At 30.8% G+C, this 16,513-nt stretch overlaps 2 protein-coding genes and 1 pseudogene across 2 annotated transcripts; 1 reads left to right on the top strand and 2 right to left on the bottom strand.

The window, feature by feature from the left end:
- Window positions 1-874: 874 nt before the first annotated feature.
- On the bottom strand, window positions 875-3,397 carry LOC126553390 (uncharacterized). Its single transcript, XM_050208560.1, has 4 exons — window positions 2,561-3,397; window positions 2,291-2,429; window positions 1,927-2,151; window positions 875-1,845 (listed from the first exon to the last, which is right to left on the bottom strand). The coding sequence occupies exons 1-4, from the start codon at window positions 3,038-3,040 to the stop codon at window positions 875-877; spliced, it is 1,815 nt and encodes a 604-aa protein (XP_050064517.1). The 5' UTR covers window positions 3,041-3,397.
- A 1,453-nt stretch (window positions 3,398-4,850) lies between these two features.
- LOC126553389 (uncharacterized) lies at window positions 4,851-6,809 on the top strand. Its single transcript, XM_050208559.1, has 4 exons — window positions 4,851-5,265; window positions 5,536-5,898; window positions 6,051-6,242; window positions 6,622-6,809. The coding sequence occupies exons 1-4, from the start codon at window positions 4,851-4,853 to the stop codon at window positions 6,807-6,809; spliced, it is 1,158 nt and encodes a 385-aa protein (XP_050064516.1).
- Window positions 6,810-10,341: 3,532 nt separating this feature from the next.
- Window positions 10,342-15,370, bottom strand: LOC126553388 (uncharacterized; annotated as a pseudogene).
- Window positions 15,371-16,513: the final 1,143 nt, after the last annotated feature.

Below are 16,513 nucleotides of genomic sequence, written 5' to 3'. Positions count from 1 at the left end.
ATTTTTTCCCTGTTCCTCCAGGTGCATCCAGGAAGAATAGACCACCAGTATTATTGTCCACCGCTTGCATTAATGTTTTGTATACTTGTTTTTGCTGTTCATTCAGCAACGGAACATTATTTCTAACGAATTCCTGCAATGTATCAACATTGTATTGCAGCTCTCGATTTAATTCTTGGTTGAATGCATCGTGCATCGATCGATTTGGCGCAATCATTCCTACTTCAATCAGTAGCTTGTTTGCAATAGTCAAGCATTGATCCTCAATCAGAATCAATCCTTCATTGTAGATTTCATCGGTTATTTGGATGTCAGGATTATTCGTTTGAATACGCAAGCGATGCAAGATATCTTCACATATGGCGTCTTTGTATTTGTTTCATAACTGAATTGGTTGTGAAGGAAAACATGTGGTGATGATAATTGCGAACAGCGTTCGTATTTGGTACGCATTTGATGAAACAACTGAATCTGCAGTGTTAAATCCCAATGAGAATCGTTCTCCAGCAAACCCAATAGTTGACATGCTTCTCGATATGTTTGGCATTGGTGGCCATTCACAGTTTTCAAATGCGCAAATGATTTCGGTCCACGTACATTTACTAACAGCAGTCGCAAATAAAAACATTCATCGTTTCTAGGATGAACAGTGTACATACGACCTAGTGCATCAGTTGAAAACACCTGTGGCCAGTCTGGAACTGGGGTTCCTTGTTTGCGACGTTGGAATTTCTTTGTTGATTGATTCCAAGTGTAATACTTGGGCATTTCAACGTACATCAGCGTCGCTGCGAATGGATCTGCTTCACACATTGCAAAGAAGCTAGTCAATGTTGTCGATGGTGGTCTCTCAGCTCGTTGTGCCGCATTAGCCTCAGTGAAGTAAACTCTTTGGCCATTTTCCAAATGCACTGCTAAATATAAATATAAATCTGCAATATGGTACAATGAATTCATTTCCGATCTCAATCTCTTGATTTTGAACTTTAACTTTGATAGTTCGACCGTTATCTTCTTTTGAACGCCGACGATAAACTGGATATCCATCATTCCCTGTGACTGTTTCAGCAACTAACGGTCGCGGATATCGTTTTGTGCACTTTCCATCAGCCATGCAAGGCGATAATGGATTTAATGCACCGCACGGTCCATGCACCATCTGTGTCGTCACAATGTCGTGTAGACGGGGATCAGTGACTGGATCAGGAATTTCAGCTGATATGATGTCATCCACTTCATTTGAATGTAATTTGTTCAGCAACCAAATTAGGATATGAGCATGCGGTAGTCCACGCTTCTGCCATTCCACCGAGTACATATAACAACGTGTGTCACCAAAAACTCGATACTTAGTAAGCACATCCATCATAATCTTGAGTTTTTGCTGAAAAACTCTGGCGATTATGTCATGGCGATCTTGCGGTTTTTGACCCGGTTCCAACTCGCGTTCAATTTCCGTCCACTTCAGATTGCATGTGACCGTAATAAATAAATCCGGAGTTCCATAATTTCGCACGTACGTCATAGCGTCTTGAGCGTATTCGTGCATGTGGCGTGGGCTTCCGATATAAGTTGATGGGAGAATCGTCAGTCGTCCAATATTCTGAACATCACCATCTGAATGAATAGCATCACGCAAGTGTATATAGTCCTCAGATCGTAGCTTTGGCTGATTGAATCTGATGAACGCTAAACGTTCGGTCTCGACTTTGACATACATGTCGACAGCGAATTGCTGGAATAGCCGACCGCACTTCAGAATGACATTCTCCTCATGTGTACGAATCATCATACGATACGCATAGTAATTCATTGCGCTTAGATTTTTATTATTCGTTGATACTCCTGAAAATGCAAAATTAAATGAATTGTTGATGGAAACCAATAAAAGTAATAATGGAAATAATTAGTGTGTGAATATTGTACCTGTAATTGGATCGACCATCTTCAACGTGATGTCGTATCCGTCTTGCCCTTGCCAATAAATGATTGGATATTGTAACGCATCGTACAAACGATGTGTCTCGTTTACACGATGCATGATATTGCTTCTTCGCTGAACGACAATGTCTCGTGATTTAGTTGGATCGCCAACAATAATTGCAGCAACATCATTAACGGTGGGTGCATTGAATCTTCGCACATGTTCACCTGTTGGAGTACAATCCGCTCTTATGACAATTTGTGCGTATCCGATGGCATTCGTTCCAATGCTGTTTTGAACATATTAACCACAGCATTATTAGCGTGAAAAAATGCTTGCAACTGTTCAATAATTCGTCTCTTTAACTGTTGTGCTCCCTGTATATTGCAGCACGCACGTTCAGCTGATCCACCATCGACGAAATGAAATATATTTGCAGAAATTGATGCGGTTCATCTGGTGTTGGCACCATTGAACCATGCAAATGATATATTTGACCTTGTATCTGTAATTGCAAATAATCATTAAAATTTGTTCATGAATACATTGTAAATCGTGTGATGGTGTAGTGTGTGGTGTATATGAAGTTGTTATGTGTTGCAATTATGTGTTGGTTATGTGTGTTGTATCTTTTACCTTGCAAGTCGGCATGAAGCCGCCTTCTCGAATGATATTAGCTCCAAAGGAAGTCATGCGAAAGCAGTTATTGTATTCAAGGATGTGTTGAAGAAAATGGCTGGAATCGGGATCACTTCCATCAAACAATGTTTTCAGTGGCTGTGGTGGTGTAAGTAATGGATCCAGTTTGACTTTTCCACTTGCGCAGCACAATCCAACCGTTTCTCTTTTGAACTTTACCGCATTGCAATATCGGCATATAGTCGTCATTCGTCCAATATCCAAATTTTCATCATCACTGTAGTTCGCAGTGGGATCATATTGGAATGCCAAGCGATTGTATGATGCCAATGATCTTCGTGTGCTCACGCGATGTCTCAATCGGTCATTTTCTCTTATTATATTTTGTCTTTCTTCTCTTAAGTTCCTTGAATAGACTTGTTGCTGGCTTGCATGTCTTGTGCGGCGGCCGATGTTCGCACGTCGTTCTCTAGGCATTTTGGACTATGGACAGAGTGTTGAATTTAACTTCAAATGCACGATCCACATAATTTACACTGAGCTTAAATGAAATTAACTGAGCAGAGAATAATGACTATCTGTCACACACTTTATCACGCACCGTTGCTATTGGTTTGAAGTACATGCTATGTATAATAGATGGCGCTGTATGTGAAAAACGATTTCCCCACTTTTCTGTTGAATTTTTCCTGAATTTTCCAGAATTTTCTTTGCTATAAACCTCACGGAGCCCAAGACCTTTCCAACGAATGCAAAACCGTGGAAATCGGTTCGTGCGTTCTGGAGTTATAGCGTCAGGGAGGAAAACCGGACTTATTTTTATATAATAGATATACATAGCAATTTTGATTTTATTATTCAATAAAGCTCGTATTAAATGGTCTAGCTTTTTAACTTAGTGAAGAAGTTTTTATTGACAATGATTTTAAAAAAAATATGTAAAATTCAAAATTTGTTTATGTTTTAGCTCAAAAAGAGACAAAATATTTTTAAAATCTTACCATGTATGAAAAGTGCTAATTTTATTATTTGGTGAAAGTTTTAAATATTGCTATTAAAGCAACTCATGAGAAACATTGCATTATTTTTTTAAGATCTTTAAAAACTCCCACAAACATCCAACCAAAAAATGTTTACACTTTTTTATAATAAATGTTACTAACCACTTTGATTCGGTGAATCAATAATAACATTAGATGTTAAAGTTTTTGAACAATTTGGAAATCCAAGTTTTTTTTTTAATATCATACCTGTTTTTAAACACTAATGTATGTATAGCACTTTTAGATATTTTATTTTCTAAGTGAGCACTAATTTCAGCCCATACTGGATTAGTGGAAACAGCTATTTCTAAAAAAAATATATAAATGTGCATCTTAAAATAAATGTTAAAAATAAATAAGTATTGTGAGATTTGGTAGGTATTTTTAATGCAAAAATATTCTTTTATAACAAATTAAAACGATGACAATCAAAAATCAATAATAACACTGATTATTTTTTTTATAATTTTAGTATATATTTAACTTATATTTAAATATTTAAATAAACGTGTTGGTAAATTGTGTAAGAAAATTAATTTAAAAATAATTTACGAAACGAATTTTTATTTTAAAGCGGCTGGTGCAAATGTAATTTTGTATACAAAAATACGCTTTACGGGAATAATTATCATGTTATATGGATTAAAATCAACCAAATTTGATGTTTTTTTTTTTTTTTTACTAATAGAGCATAACCCTACAATGCATGGTGTTGCCTGTGGGCAACAATGTGTATAATAGCCTCTAATATCAAAAATACTTCTCGTAAAATGTTAATAAATACTTATAAAAGTACTTAAGATGGTATATATTCATTTTATGGTGATTATAATAGTAAGGAAATAACTAATTATATTTATTTTTTTTAAGCCTTTTCAATATTTTTTTTTCGTTATCGGCATTATCAATTTTTTCACTGATGTATGCATTTTCACAGTACAATAAATCAGTAATATTTCATATAATAATTTTGGGAAAATTTTTTTTGTATTTCCTACACTGTAATAAGTCAGTTAGTATAGAATAATTGACATTTTGTCGATTCGTACTACTGTACTAACTCGGTTTTTACTTTGTTGCCTGTGAGCAACATTATGCATTCACATTATGTTATCATGATAATATAAACAAATGATAACTAATAGACAACAACTTGCGTTTCACTGACTGTCGCTGTTCAACGACTAATATTATTTTGAGTTGTTGACTGTTTTTAGTGTACTTTTTAAGAATAATAATTTAATATGGCTAATAAAATAGACGATAGTGACATATTACAGTTATTAGATCTACCATCAGGATCTGAAGATGATTTTGAAAGTGACGTCGATGATGATCAACTAGATTTATATAGTAAATTTAGTAATTTATTAGAAGAACCAGATATTACTACCTTTGAGGGATTAATATCTCAGCAGTTTTCTTCTGAATCTATTGTCGACGAAGATGTTATATTTCCTATTATAGAACCTGTTGTAGATAATAGTCAATTTTCTGATATAAATATTTCATCCCCCTCAACATCCACTGAACCAGTTATTAGAAAACAAAATGTTTCAAATAATAAAAAAACTAGACAATCTAAACAAACAATCCCAGTTATTGCATCAGTACCTTCTATACCATCAATTGAAGTGAAAAATGTTGTTTGGACTGAAGGTAACTTTCCAGTAATAAATACCCATTTTCTTGGCAATTCGGATTTACCTAGTGATATCCTAGAATTAGAAACCCCTTTTCAAATATTCAAATATTTTTTTACCTCTGATTTGTTAGACCATATATGTTGTGAAACATATAAATATGGCGTACAGAATAACTCAAGTAACCCCTTAAAAATTAACAATGAGGACTTACAAAAATATTTTGGTATTCTTATAATAATGAGCTTAATAAATACATATAATATAAGAAATTATTGGTCCTCAGTATTGGGCAATGATTTGATAAAAGCTATAATGACTTTAAATATATTTGAAAAAATTAGAGCTAATCTTCATTTTAATGATAATTTATCAACTTCTACTGGTCCTGGCAGAGATAAAATACATAAAATTAGGCCACTTATTGAAACGTTAAGAAAAAGATTTAGTTCTATACCAATTGAAGAAAACTTAGCAGTTGATGAACAAATATGTAGTACAAAAGCACGAAGTTCACTCAAAGTATATATGCCCAATAATCCTCATAAATGGGGTTACAAGTTTTTTGTTCTTAGTGGTGCCTCAGGTTTTGCATATAATTTTGAGTTTTGTTCAGGTCAAGAAAATAATAGTGAAAGTAGAAAAGCAAGTGAGCCAGACCTAGGTGCTAGTGCAAATGTTGTTATGCGCCTTAGTGGAGTTATACCTAATAACCAAAATTTTAAATTATTTTTTGACAATTATTATACTACTTTGCCACTATTGGTTTATTTAAAAAAAAAAGAAATATATTATCTTTAGGCACTGTAAGAAGAAATAGGTTAAAAAATGTAATGTTGCCAGATGATTCTATTCTAATGAAACAACCTAGGGGCACTACTGCCCATTGTATATCCAAAGTGTTAGATACAGACATAGTTGCTTTCATATGGAAAGATACAAAAATTGTAAGTTTGCTGTCGATATTTACTGCTATAGACCCAGTTTTTACAAGTTAGTAGGTTTGACAGAAAACAAAAAAAAAGAATTGAGGTTGATTGTCCAAATATAACACAAGTCTATAACAGACACATGGGTGGTGTTAATTTACTATATGAGTTACTTGGGCGTCATAAGATAAAGATGAGGAGTAGGAAATGGTACATGAGAGTTTTCCATCATTTATTGGATGTAACTGTAGTAAATTCTTGGCTTCTACATAAAAGAATTCAGAAACAGAAAGGAAATAATAGTGTGCTATCATTGGTAAAGTTTAGGGAACAACTTGCTTTATCTCTCTGCAAAATTGGTACCTATACCCCAAAACGTGGACGTCCCACTAATGATGTACAAGAAGGAATTATAAAAAAAGGTAAAATGGGCACTAAAATAGGACAGCATGCACCCGCAAAAGAGGTGAGAACTGATAAATTAGATCATTGGCCAATTGAAAGTGAAAAAAAAACTAGATGTAAGAATCCAGGTTGCAAAGGTTTTACTTTTATGATGTATGGAAAATGTCAAATAAGTTTATGTTGTGGCAAAGGACTAACTTGTTTCACCAAATGGCATACAACATAAAAATTCATTATAATTTTTAAATTATTATTTTAGTTTTTTGTGGCTTATATTAGTTATTTTGTTTTATTTTGTTATGTATTGACAGTTCAGTCAATTACATTTTTGTTCTAAGTTTATACCAAAAAGGTTGTTAATTTTATATTATTTTTATTTCTATATTTTTTTTTGTTACATGTTGATACTACATTGATTACTACTTAATGTTACATTTTTAAAAAATTATACTTTGTTTTGTAATTGGCAAGTTAGTCAATTATTTTATTATATTTATAGTTATTCAATAAACAATAAAACTTTTCAAGATATACATTTTTAAATTTATTAAATAATTAATTATGTTGTACCCATAAACGCATAGTGTTGCTCACAGGCAACAAACTAAAAAATTGGTTTTTTAGGGACTTAAAATACCAAAAAAATTTTTTAAGTATTTTTCCCTTGATAAGGAGTAATAAAACAACCAAAAAAAAATCATTGCATTTTAGTCTCAAGGCCACATATCCAACTCTGTTTTTCAATATTTTAATCACTTTAATTAAACTTCATAATACTATATCTTTAAAAATGTTACAATTTTAAGCGTTCTTTTTTTTTATAAATTATATTACTTATACCATTATTATTTTAAATTTGCTCAATATACCATATCAATCCCCCTAAATATGTATTAGATAGTAGATAAATGGAAAAGTATTATAATTAAGGTAGAAACTAAAATATAAAATTTAATTTTCATATTTTATAGAACCGCGGAAATTTTGAAATAAAATAATTTACTTTATCAAAATGTGTAGGTTTATTATACATATAATTTATTTTGGGTAAAATTATTTTGAACGGAGATACCAATAAAACTGTACACAAACCTTTGGTAAAAATTGTGGTACCTTGAGCTAGGGCTTTAAAATTTAAATACAAAACTAAGCACTAAATCCTTTTTTCGAATACTAATTTTATAAGTTTTTTAGTAGGTTTACCTATAAATTGCAATTTGTAACAAATTCCAATCCTCATATTACAATAAACTATTTAAACTTACCTTGTATTAAATAATCTTCCAATAAGAAATCAAACACGTATACTAAAATATAATAATAGGTATAATAGAAGTAAAACGATATATTTCACGTACAGCGGCAATAAAATAACTATTTATTATTATATTAAATTCAAATTTAATAAGTTAAGTGAAAATGCAAGTTGGTATATCACTGTTTAAACTTTAAACTAAAATATCAATAACATTGTTATTTGTTCAACTCAAATTAATGTTCAGTCAGATTAATCAATCTAATCAATTAATAAATCGTTATCATTAAGCGATTTTGTATAAATTTAAAATTCACACGCTCATAACATTTTTTTTTATAATGATGCTTCGAGTTTTCTCTATGGGTATTTCAAGGAAAACTTACGGAATACTTATCATCACAGAATATAATAATCAGAATGGACACTGATAATATTTTATACAGGCAGCATAGGACAATGGCTTGAGTCAGTCGGCCATGACACCTAAGGTATACAGTAGGGCCAGCTCAACCCAACAGTTTGACCAGTTTTTACTGAAAAAAAAGTGGAACCAATTTTTACAATAAAAAATCTTGGTATTCATTTATCGATGATCTCATTATTTCCAAAATGATATTTTAGATTCTGAGCCATGAAATGAATGCATTTACTATTTTGAGTATTTCTATTGTTAATTCATTTTTAAGTTGTCGAATTATTAATGAACATACATTTTTAATTTCTTATTCATAGGCGCAAATAGTGTATAAAATGTAGGATATGTTTGGGGGGCTTAGCTCCTAAAGCCATCCCCCCCTATTTGCGCCTATATTCTTATTACAAAGCAGAATATTTTGATACATTCAAATTTAATGATAGTTAAATTAACCTAATTTATTTTGTTTTTAATTTTATCATATTTCACTATTTCAGTCTTTCGTTTTCATTTCAAAAAATATTTACAGTGATATCTTTCAAATCTAACTTATATGGAAATACTGGTACAAACTATAGTCTATAATTTAATTTTGTGTTGAAAAAAATTAAGTACACTAGCATCACAGAATAGAACAATGCTAGCGTTGTATAAACAAATTACCTTTTTTTTTAACTTAATAAAAAGTTAACAACAAGTGTGTATTGACTTTTAATTTTTTGTTATTGGTGCATATTAATTTAACTTAACTAAGTTAAAAAAAAAATATTAACTTGCCCAGCCTTGCTTTTTGGTGTACCTACTTAACTACAACTGTATACTTAACTCTGTAATTATAGTCTTCTTACACAAAATATAACAATGCTTCCAATCATTTTTTTTTAAATATAATAATTGGAGAATTGCTAACTAGTAGAAACAGTAAGTTGTATTATGTGATAGGAATATATATTAAGTCATACAGACATAACAAAAAGTATATGCAAATAATTCACAATAAACAAAATATATTAATAAAAAAAACAATAATAGTACATTACATGAGAGTAAAAAATAATACATAATAACAATTATAATACATATAACATTCTAAAGGTGGTAAAGAATATCTAACTTTCTATGTTTTCTTCCTGTTAATGACATATCTTTATTTAATTAATTTATTTAATAATATATCCTTAGGCGAATATATAGATTTTTAAGAAATTCTAGGTCAAAATTATTGCATGAATGTTCAAATGGAACATTGTCAATTAAATTTTTTAGCTTTCTGCCAACATTTTCTTCTACTGCAAAGATAGGAAAGTTAACTATAAAAATTTCGTCTAATTGATTAATAAAATTAAAAAAATTATCCGGAGGAACATTTAAATTTCCATAGTTAGAATGATTGGCAGTTTCGTAGGATTTAAAATATGTAAACAAAAATGATTGGTCTAATTGTTGCTGGTGCTTAGCATAATTTAGGCATATATCACAGCTATGTTTTTCAATACATTTTTTTATTAAGTAGCCACATACATAAGTAAGGGCATTTTGGGCAGGAAAGTTTAATTCACGATAATCTGTGGTACCTATTTTTAAATTACAAAAATTAAATGGAGATTTCTCTGAAAATAGCACACACGAATTGCTCAACGGTGGTGAAATTTGCCCAATAGTTGTTAGAATTTCACTCATGTCTTCTAAGCAATTTGATCCTTCGGAGTGTTTGAAATAATTGACAAAAAATATGTTTTTAAAAGCCCATAAAAACTGTATCGGTGCGGGATTAACATTATTGCCGTTTTGATTTCGAAATGTTCCAAACAGATTTTCAAGGACATCCTGATTAAATCTATAAGTGCATATAAGTGCATAACACAAAATTTGGTGTTTTGGTTGTCATCCCACAGCATTAATAATGAATTAATGGTAATCGTCCAACCATTCAAAAATTTCATTCGCTTAGTAACATCAATTATTACAGTTTCTCCATCCACTTTCTTGGTATCCAGAATTCTCATGTTTTTGAATACTTCAAGCATGTGGAGTAAATGTTCTCTCTGTTTAGCCGTGTTTTTAAATGGTCAATTAAAATCTTTACTACCGGATTTTTTTTTTTGAATTTAATAAGTCAAACAATTTGTCCATATGCTCGATAAATGTTACAGTAGTTTCTGCAGTTAAAGGCAATGAACCACCTTGAACACAACATTGCATAGCTGCTGCTACTGTGTAGCTAAAAACTTGAACTGCATATTTCACCTTCATTTTCTGAAATGGTCCCGGATTGATGTGAGTTTCAGATAACTTGGGTGCAAGCCGATTCAAGCCTTGGTCCAATTTATGAAAGTCAATGAGATATTTTTTGTCTGTAGTACCATTTAAAAAAGTTAAATTATACTTGAAAAAATTATTTCTTGTTGACTTTAGTAGATGTGGTACGTCAAATACATAAAATATTTTGTGGCCATTAACATAAAAGAATGGACGTTCACATGACACATTCATTGTTTTGGAAAAATTAGTAAAATTTGATTGTTAATACTCTAATATTAAGTGATGTCTTTTGAATACTAGTGATTACGGCAAATATGCATAAAACACAATCCTTTGCATCATCTTTTAAATTACTTATCTTCAATTCCAAAGTTTCGAATATGATGTCATTTAATCCAGGCACTATACTAATCCTCTCTGTGACTCTGCGTAATGTTCTTGGACTTGGCAATTGTAATAATGATTTTAAAAATGTGTACACACGCGGACCAAAAAAATATATAGTTAGTGCCAACTGCTTAATTTGACTTGAATAACGGTAGCCCTGAGGTTTTCTCTTACCCATTTCAACATACTGTTTTATAACCATGCACAGGTTAGGAGGTAAATGTGCTTCAACTACTCTGTTAAACAATTCAACTGAAGTCTCATTGTTCGGTACCGACTCTGGCGGCGACCAATTATTATTTTTATTATTTTTTATCCAACATTATAATCTTTCGCCGATAAGGAATGGGATATTCCGAAGAAACCCCACGCCCCGCCGTCGTATCCCTAGAAGGCTGCCCTTCTGTACGGCCGCCAGACTTTACCGTCGCAAGGTCGTTGACCATCGTCAGTCTGCAAGTTGTCGTTGCCGATACCACCGTCGCGGTCCGTATATTTTCTTTGGTTTTTACGCGTCGCGTCGGGTCGCCATTTTCCGCCGTTCGGTGGCATATTTTATTTTATACCTTTTTATATATTAGGTTGCTTATTGTGCACGGGCACTACATGTGACTCTTTATAGTGCGAGAGTGTCGACTATTATATTATTATACATTTGCTGCACGCGGGTGCAGCAACATTTTATCGTATTCCAGCACGGGCTGTTACGAAGATTTTCGGTAATATAATATCTCTTCCCTCCCCGGCTCTACTCACGAAGATCCACAGAGAAGACGTTCGACGTGAAAACGATTTCGATCAGCGGTCCGGTTATCATATTATTAATGCGAATATTATTTTATATATTATCTACTGTTATCATAATCAATATTATTATTATTATCATATTATTATTTCATAAGTGAAGACAGTACACACGCTACACACATCTATTGCATTTGCCCGACTTTTCATAGCTACTTCTTCACTTAACGCATTCATTTTCAGTTCTAATTGTTTGTATTTATTTTTCATTTCTCGAAGTTCAGCTTTATACTTTTTCTTTCTTGGGGTATGTAATGAGAGAATTTGAGTAGTTTGAGTAGATGAGGAAATCGAACAATCAGCAGAATATGATGAACTTGGAGATAGGGAACCTAAAGAAAAACAAAATATAAATACTAAATATGCAAATTAAATAAACCATTTGTAGTTTAAATTCAGTAAATTATTTCTATTTCATTTTGATCTATAACAATATAGAATTATATCTATCTTATAATACAAGTGAACACCAGTAACAACATTATCAATTTATATCAAGGCTGAGCATTAACGAGTTAAAAAGTTAAAGTTAATTTTATTTTAACTTTTAAAGTTAGGTAACTAGTTACTTTAGACTTTTCATTACCTAAACTGTAAATTTACTAATTTTTTTTTTTAATTAACGAATTAATTTTTCATTTTAAGAAGCAAGTTAAGTTAATTTATTTTGTTTTTAATGTAATATATTTCACTATTTCAGTCTATGTTTAACTTAATTTGAGGCATCTATCTTTAATGCCTTAATGAATAATGACTATTGTTACGGACCTATACTGTCCGTATCGATTATTTTATATGTATAAGATCATACAATGTCAAATTTCCTAACTTATAAAATTAATACTACAGGCACACGAGTACAGGACACGAGAGAGTAGAATATTATATTAATATAATAATTTGGCAATTAAAGTAAAATCACACGTCTCTTTACAAAAGTCTAAACTCGGTGTCTTAACGATTCGATAAGAATCATGGGTAAGAATACACAAGCAGTCGTTCAGGGACCTCTCGTATGATGAAGTCACCGCCCACTCTTGTAAGAAATCATATATAAGAGGGATCGAGAAAAGAGCTCGACAGTCGGTTACTGTATAACCAACGAATAGGGATATCTATGACACTCAGAGGCCGGTCGTAACACCACTCACCATCTTATTTTATATATTTTACATTAAGCTTATAATATTTGTATTCGTGCAAGAACTATTTTTAATAAACAATTAACTTATACTTGAACAACACGACGTATTCATTTTGTACGTTGATGCATGAATCGACCTAGTCGGGACGCAACAGAAAAATTGGCGCTGTGGACAGGGTTGATTTCCGAGAACGAGACAGATCAGAAATATTGCTAATATTTTCCTGTCAACTTCTTCAACCAGAGGCAATTTCGCCAAGTGGATCACCGTTGGATTGAGACGTCTTTCCAACAACTCTGTGGAAATCGATCTACAATCATTGTTGCAGTTCAGGCACGGCGAGAAGATCAAGCAAGCAGAATGAAACAGCAGTTTTGTAAGCATAATTTATATATGTAATCGTCTCCTTTGGTCTATTGGTCCATCGTAGTAGGAAAATTTTTATTATTTTTATTTTGGGAATATATAACAGTAAGGTTATTTGAGATTTTTTTATTTTTGAGATTTATATGAGATTATTTGAGAATTTTTATTGAGATTTATGAGAATTAATTATATGAGATTATTTGAGAATTTTTTTTGAGATTTATGAGAATTAATTATTTGAGAGATTATGAAATTATTTGTGAATGTTATTTGAGATTATATATGAGAATTAATTGAGATTTATTGAGAGAAATATTAATTAATGAGTGCGGGTTCTGCAGAAAAGGACACCGAAATTATTGACGAGTTTGAAGAAATAGCTCGAGAAACATTAGATAAGATAATAGGTATAATAGAAAACGATAGTAGTATTGTAGATTTAAATGATAGTAGTAGTGAATTAATTAGTAGGTAATAAATTATTACATAATATTTTCGAAGTGTCGATTCGTCAGGCACATCTCTCTGCATATATTTTTCTAAAAAACTCTTAAAATGAGTGTTTTTTAGTTTATAAAGTGGAATATTTGCAGATAGCAAAGTTTTACATAAATCTGAATTAAATTCCGATAGTTTTGAATTACGATTTGTAACCAATTGTTGCACATTATTTGTTTTTTTGTTTTCTAAACGTGCTGCACTTCTAATGTGTTTGTCAGTTTTTAGGTGTTGTATGATACTAAAACGTTTTTCATTTGCAACTTTTACGTTACAGATTTTACAAAATAAAATAATATTATCCGTTGAAAATACAGATTCACCAAACTCCTTTACAAAATTACGCAAACGCCAAACTTTCGACGATTTTTCTTTTGGCATATTTATATAAGTATAGTTAATACAAAAATTAAACTTGCAATAAAACGTAATACACACAACACATACAATACAACGTAATACACACACGGCGAATGTTCTAGAACTAAATAATTATTTTACTACGTACAATTTGTTGTACAAAAATACAAAAATAAACGTACTAAATAGTTTGATATCGCTTTATTGTCATCTAATCTACCGATTCGCAATTAAGATAAAATGAGGCTCTATCGTCTTTATGGGAAATTATATAGAAACGGTTAAATATAATAATTTGTGTCCTTGATCATGAAAAATATTCACCGATGTAAATGATTTTCGAAAAACTTTCAAAATATGCACTATAAACTTAAAATATGCTCTTATAATCAAAAAATATGTCTTTAAAACCCAAAAATGTCAAAATATGCAAAAATATGCACTAAAAACTTCGAGCTTTTGGTCACAAATATTGTGAAATGTATTATGTACTTACTCTGCATACGAACAAGTTAACCAGAAAAAACATGCAAATGCATGAAAGTCCTTGCTCTAGTAATAATATTTACGTGATAACAAAAACTTACAAGAAATAGAAATTGAATCCTTTTGTTTTGTTGGAGTACTCGTGGCAACTGAATTATTAAACAATAATGGATCTGATATACTAGTATCGACACATGAAGTACTTCAAGCATGTTCTTTAAAGATCATTGCTATAAAAATAAATAATAATCAGTTAAGTATAAAATATGTTATAATATGTAAAATTATAATTACAGAAATTAGTAGGAACAGCATTAGGCAATAAAACTGTTTTATTAGGGTTTGAGTACATTTTGTCCTCAAAATGGTCTGAACACACCACATGGTGCTCTGATGATTTTTCTAATAAATCTTGACGACTGCAATTTATCAGCCAATTCTTACGACTAAATTTTTAAAATTATAATTAGATACATATACATAATATATTAAAATGTATATACATTATTGACAGGCCAGGTTAAACTTACCGCAATTCATCTTTAGGTATCTTAAACATTTTGCACTTCTTCATAGTCAACTTTCTTTCACAATGAATAAATTCACCATGATGATAGCACAGAATAAAACAATTAGATTGAAAAATATAAAATGTAGATCAAACAAACAAATTTAAAATACAAAAACAGCGTTAAGTGCAAAGGTGCAAAGGAGTCAGTGAGTCACTACCCTCTGTGCAATTCCAAGATTTTAACTTTCATGCGTTGTAATAAGTCAACTAAAATAGGAACTTCTCGATGTAACATCTATGTTTCATAGCAGAAATGAAAATTCCTTTTACAAACGTCCACGTGACTGCAAAAAATGTATATCTAATTGTTGTTTATTTGTTACTTCCTATAGTTATTCAATACAATATCATCTTGACGTTACAACGAACTAATGTCTTAAAAACAACATAAAATTGTAACATCAATGAGAAGTTTTATTGTTACATATTTTAATATTTATAGATAACTTAAAAAATATTATGTAGCGTATATAAATAGAACATCTGCTGACTAATATCACATACACGTCTATTAGTTGTACATATTTAATCTAAACATCACATTTCGATATTAAATAGACTACTATGTGATGTTTATTGATTTATTATATTAATGCTATTTTTATAAAATAGTTGATTATTGAAGACTATGTGATTATTAAAATTCGAAATTCGGATTTGTCATTCGTGATCGACGACCGCGTATTGTGTGTTGTGATTTATTTTAATCTGCAGTGATTTGACATTTTTACATTGTAAGCTGTAATCCATGCGTAATACTGCCGTTTTTATTTAAAATTTATTCGCACATACTTTTTAAATTTAAATTAATTTTAAATCAACTCGATAGCAGAGGCCTGAAATCCTGAGACGGTGTCATTATATCAGTAGTCCGAGCGTACCTGCTCATCGTACATAGTGTTATTACCTATATTACTATGGACTCTTCACAAAGAACAGTAAGTATACTAAGCATAAATGATATTATTATAATATATTTTACTGCAGAATTGGCCTAGCTCATTTTTAAGTAAAGGTCAATATTATATTATATTTATTAAGATGGATAGTTACAATTTATTTTAATTTCAATTATTACTTCAAATTGTATATTTGTAAGTATGTGTTTAAAGTTTATACCCACATTTTTGATGTTCAAAATAAAAAAATATAGAATACAACATAGAATTTATACACCTATATTTTGTAATACTGTAATAAACAATAAACATACCTAGTTATGTATTGTATATTATGTTATAAAAAAAAATAATTAAAACACTCAAAAAAATGACGACAAACGGGAATTTTCACGCTAAACCAGATTTCCGACAAATTCGATTTTTTTTCATATTATTGTAACTCAAAAACGAATCATTGTAAATACCTACTTGAAATT

Source organism: Aphis gossypii, unplaced genomic scaffold (genome assembly GCF_020184175.1).
Source record: "Aphis gossypii isolate Hap1 unplaced genomic scaffold, ASM2018417v2 Contig00225, whole genome shotgun sequence".
Classification (NCBI taxonomy): Eukaryota; Metazoa; Arthropoda; class Insecta; order Hemiptera; family Aphididae; genus Aphis; species Aphis gossypii.
This window is presented reverse-complemented; position numbering and strand designations above follow the sequence as displayed.

What these genes read in the sequence shown, in the direction of transcription:
- LOC126553390 (XM_050208560.1), bottom strand. Translation starts at nt 3,040, where the DNA reads ATGCCTAGAGAACGACGTGCGAACATCGGCCGCCGCACAAGACATGCA. An exon ending in GCTTCATGCCGACTTGCAAG is followed by an intron (nt 2,430 to 2,560) that starts GTAAAAGATACA and finishes TTGCAATTACAG; the next exon opens with ATACAAGGTCAAATATATCA. An exon ending in GATGGTCGATCCAATTACAG is followed by an intron (nt 1,846 to 1,926) that starts GTACAATATTCA and finishes TTGCATTTTCAG; the next exon opens with GAGTATCAACGAATAATAAA.
- LOC126553389 (XM_050208559.1), top strand. Translation starts at nt 4,851, where the DNA reads ATGGCTAATAAAATAGACGATAGTGACATATTACAGTTATTAGATCTA. An exon ending in TAGTGAAAGTAGAAAAGCAA is followed by an intron (nt 5,899 to 6,050) that starts GTGAGCCAGACC and finishes TATTATCTTTAG; the next exon opens with GCACTGTAAGAAGAAATAGG. An exon ending in TATAGACCCAGTTTTTACAA is followed by an intron (nt 6,243 to 6,621) that starts GTTAGTAGGTTT and finishes GCACTAAAATAG; the next exon opens with GACAGCATGCACCCGCAAAA.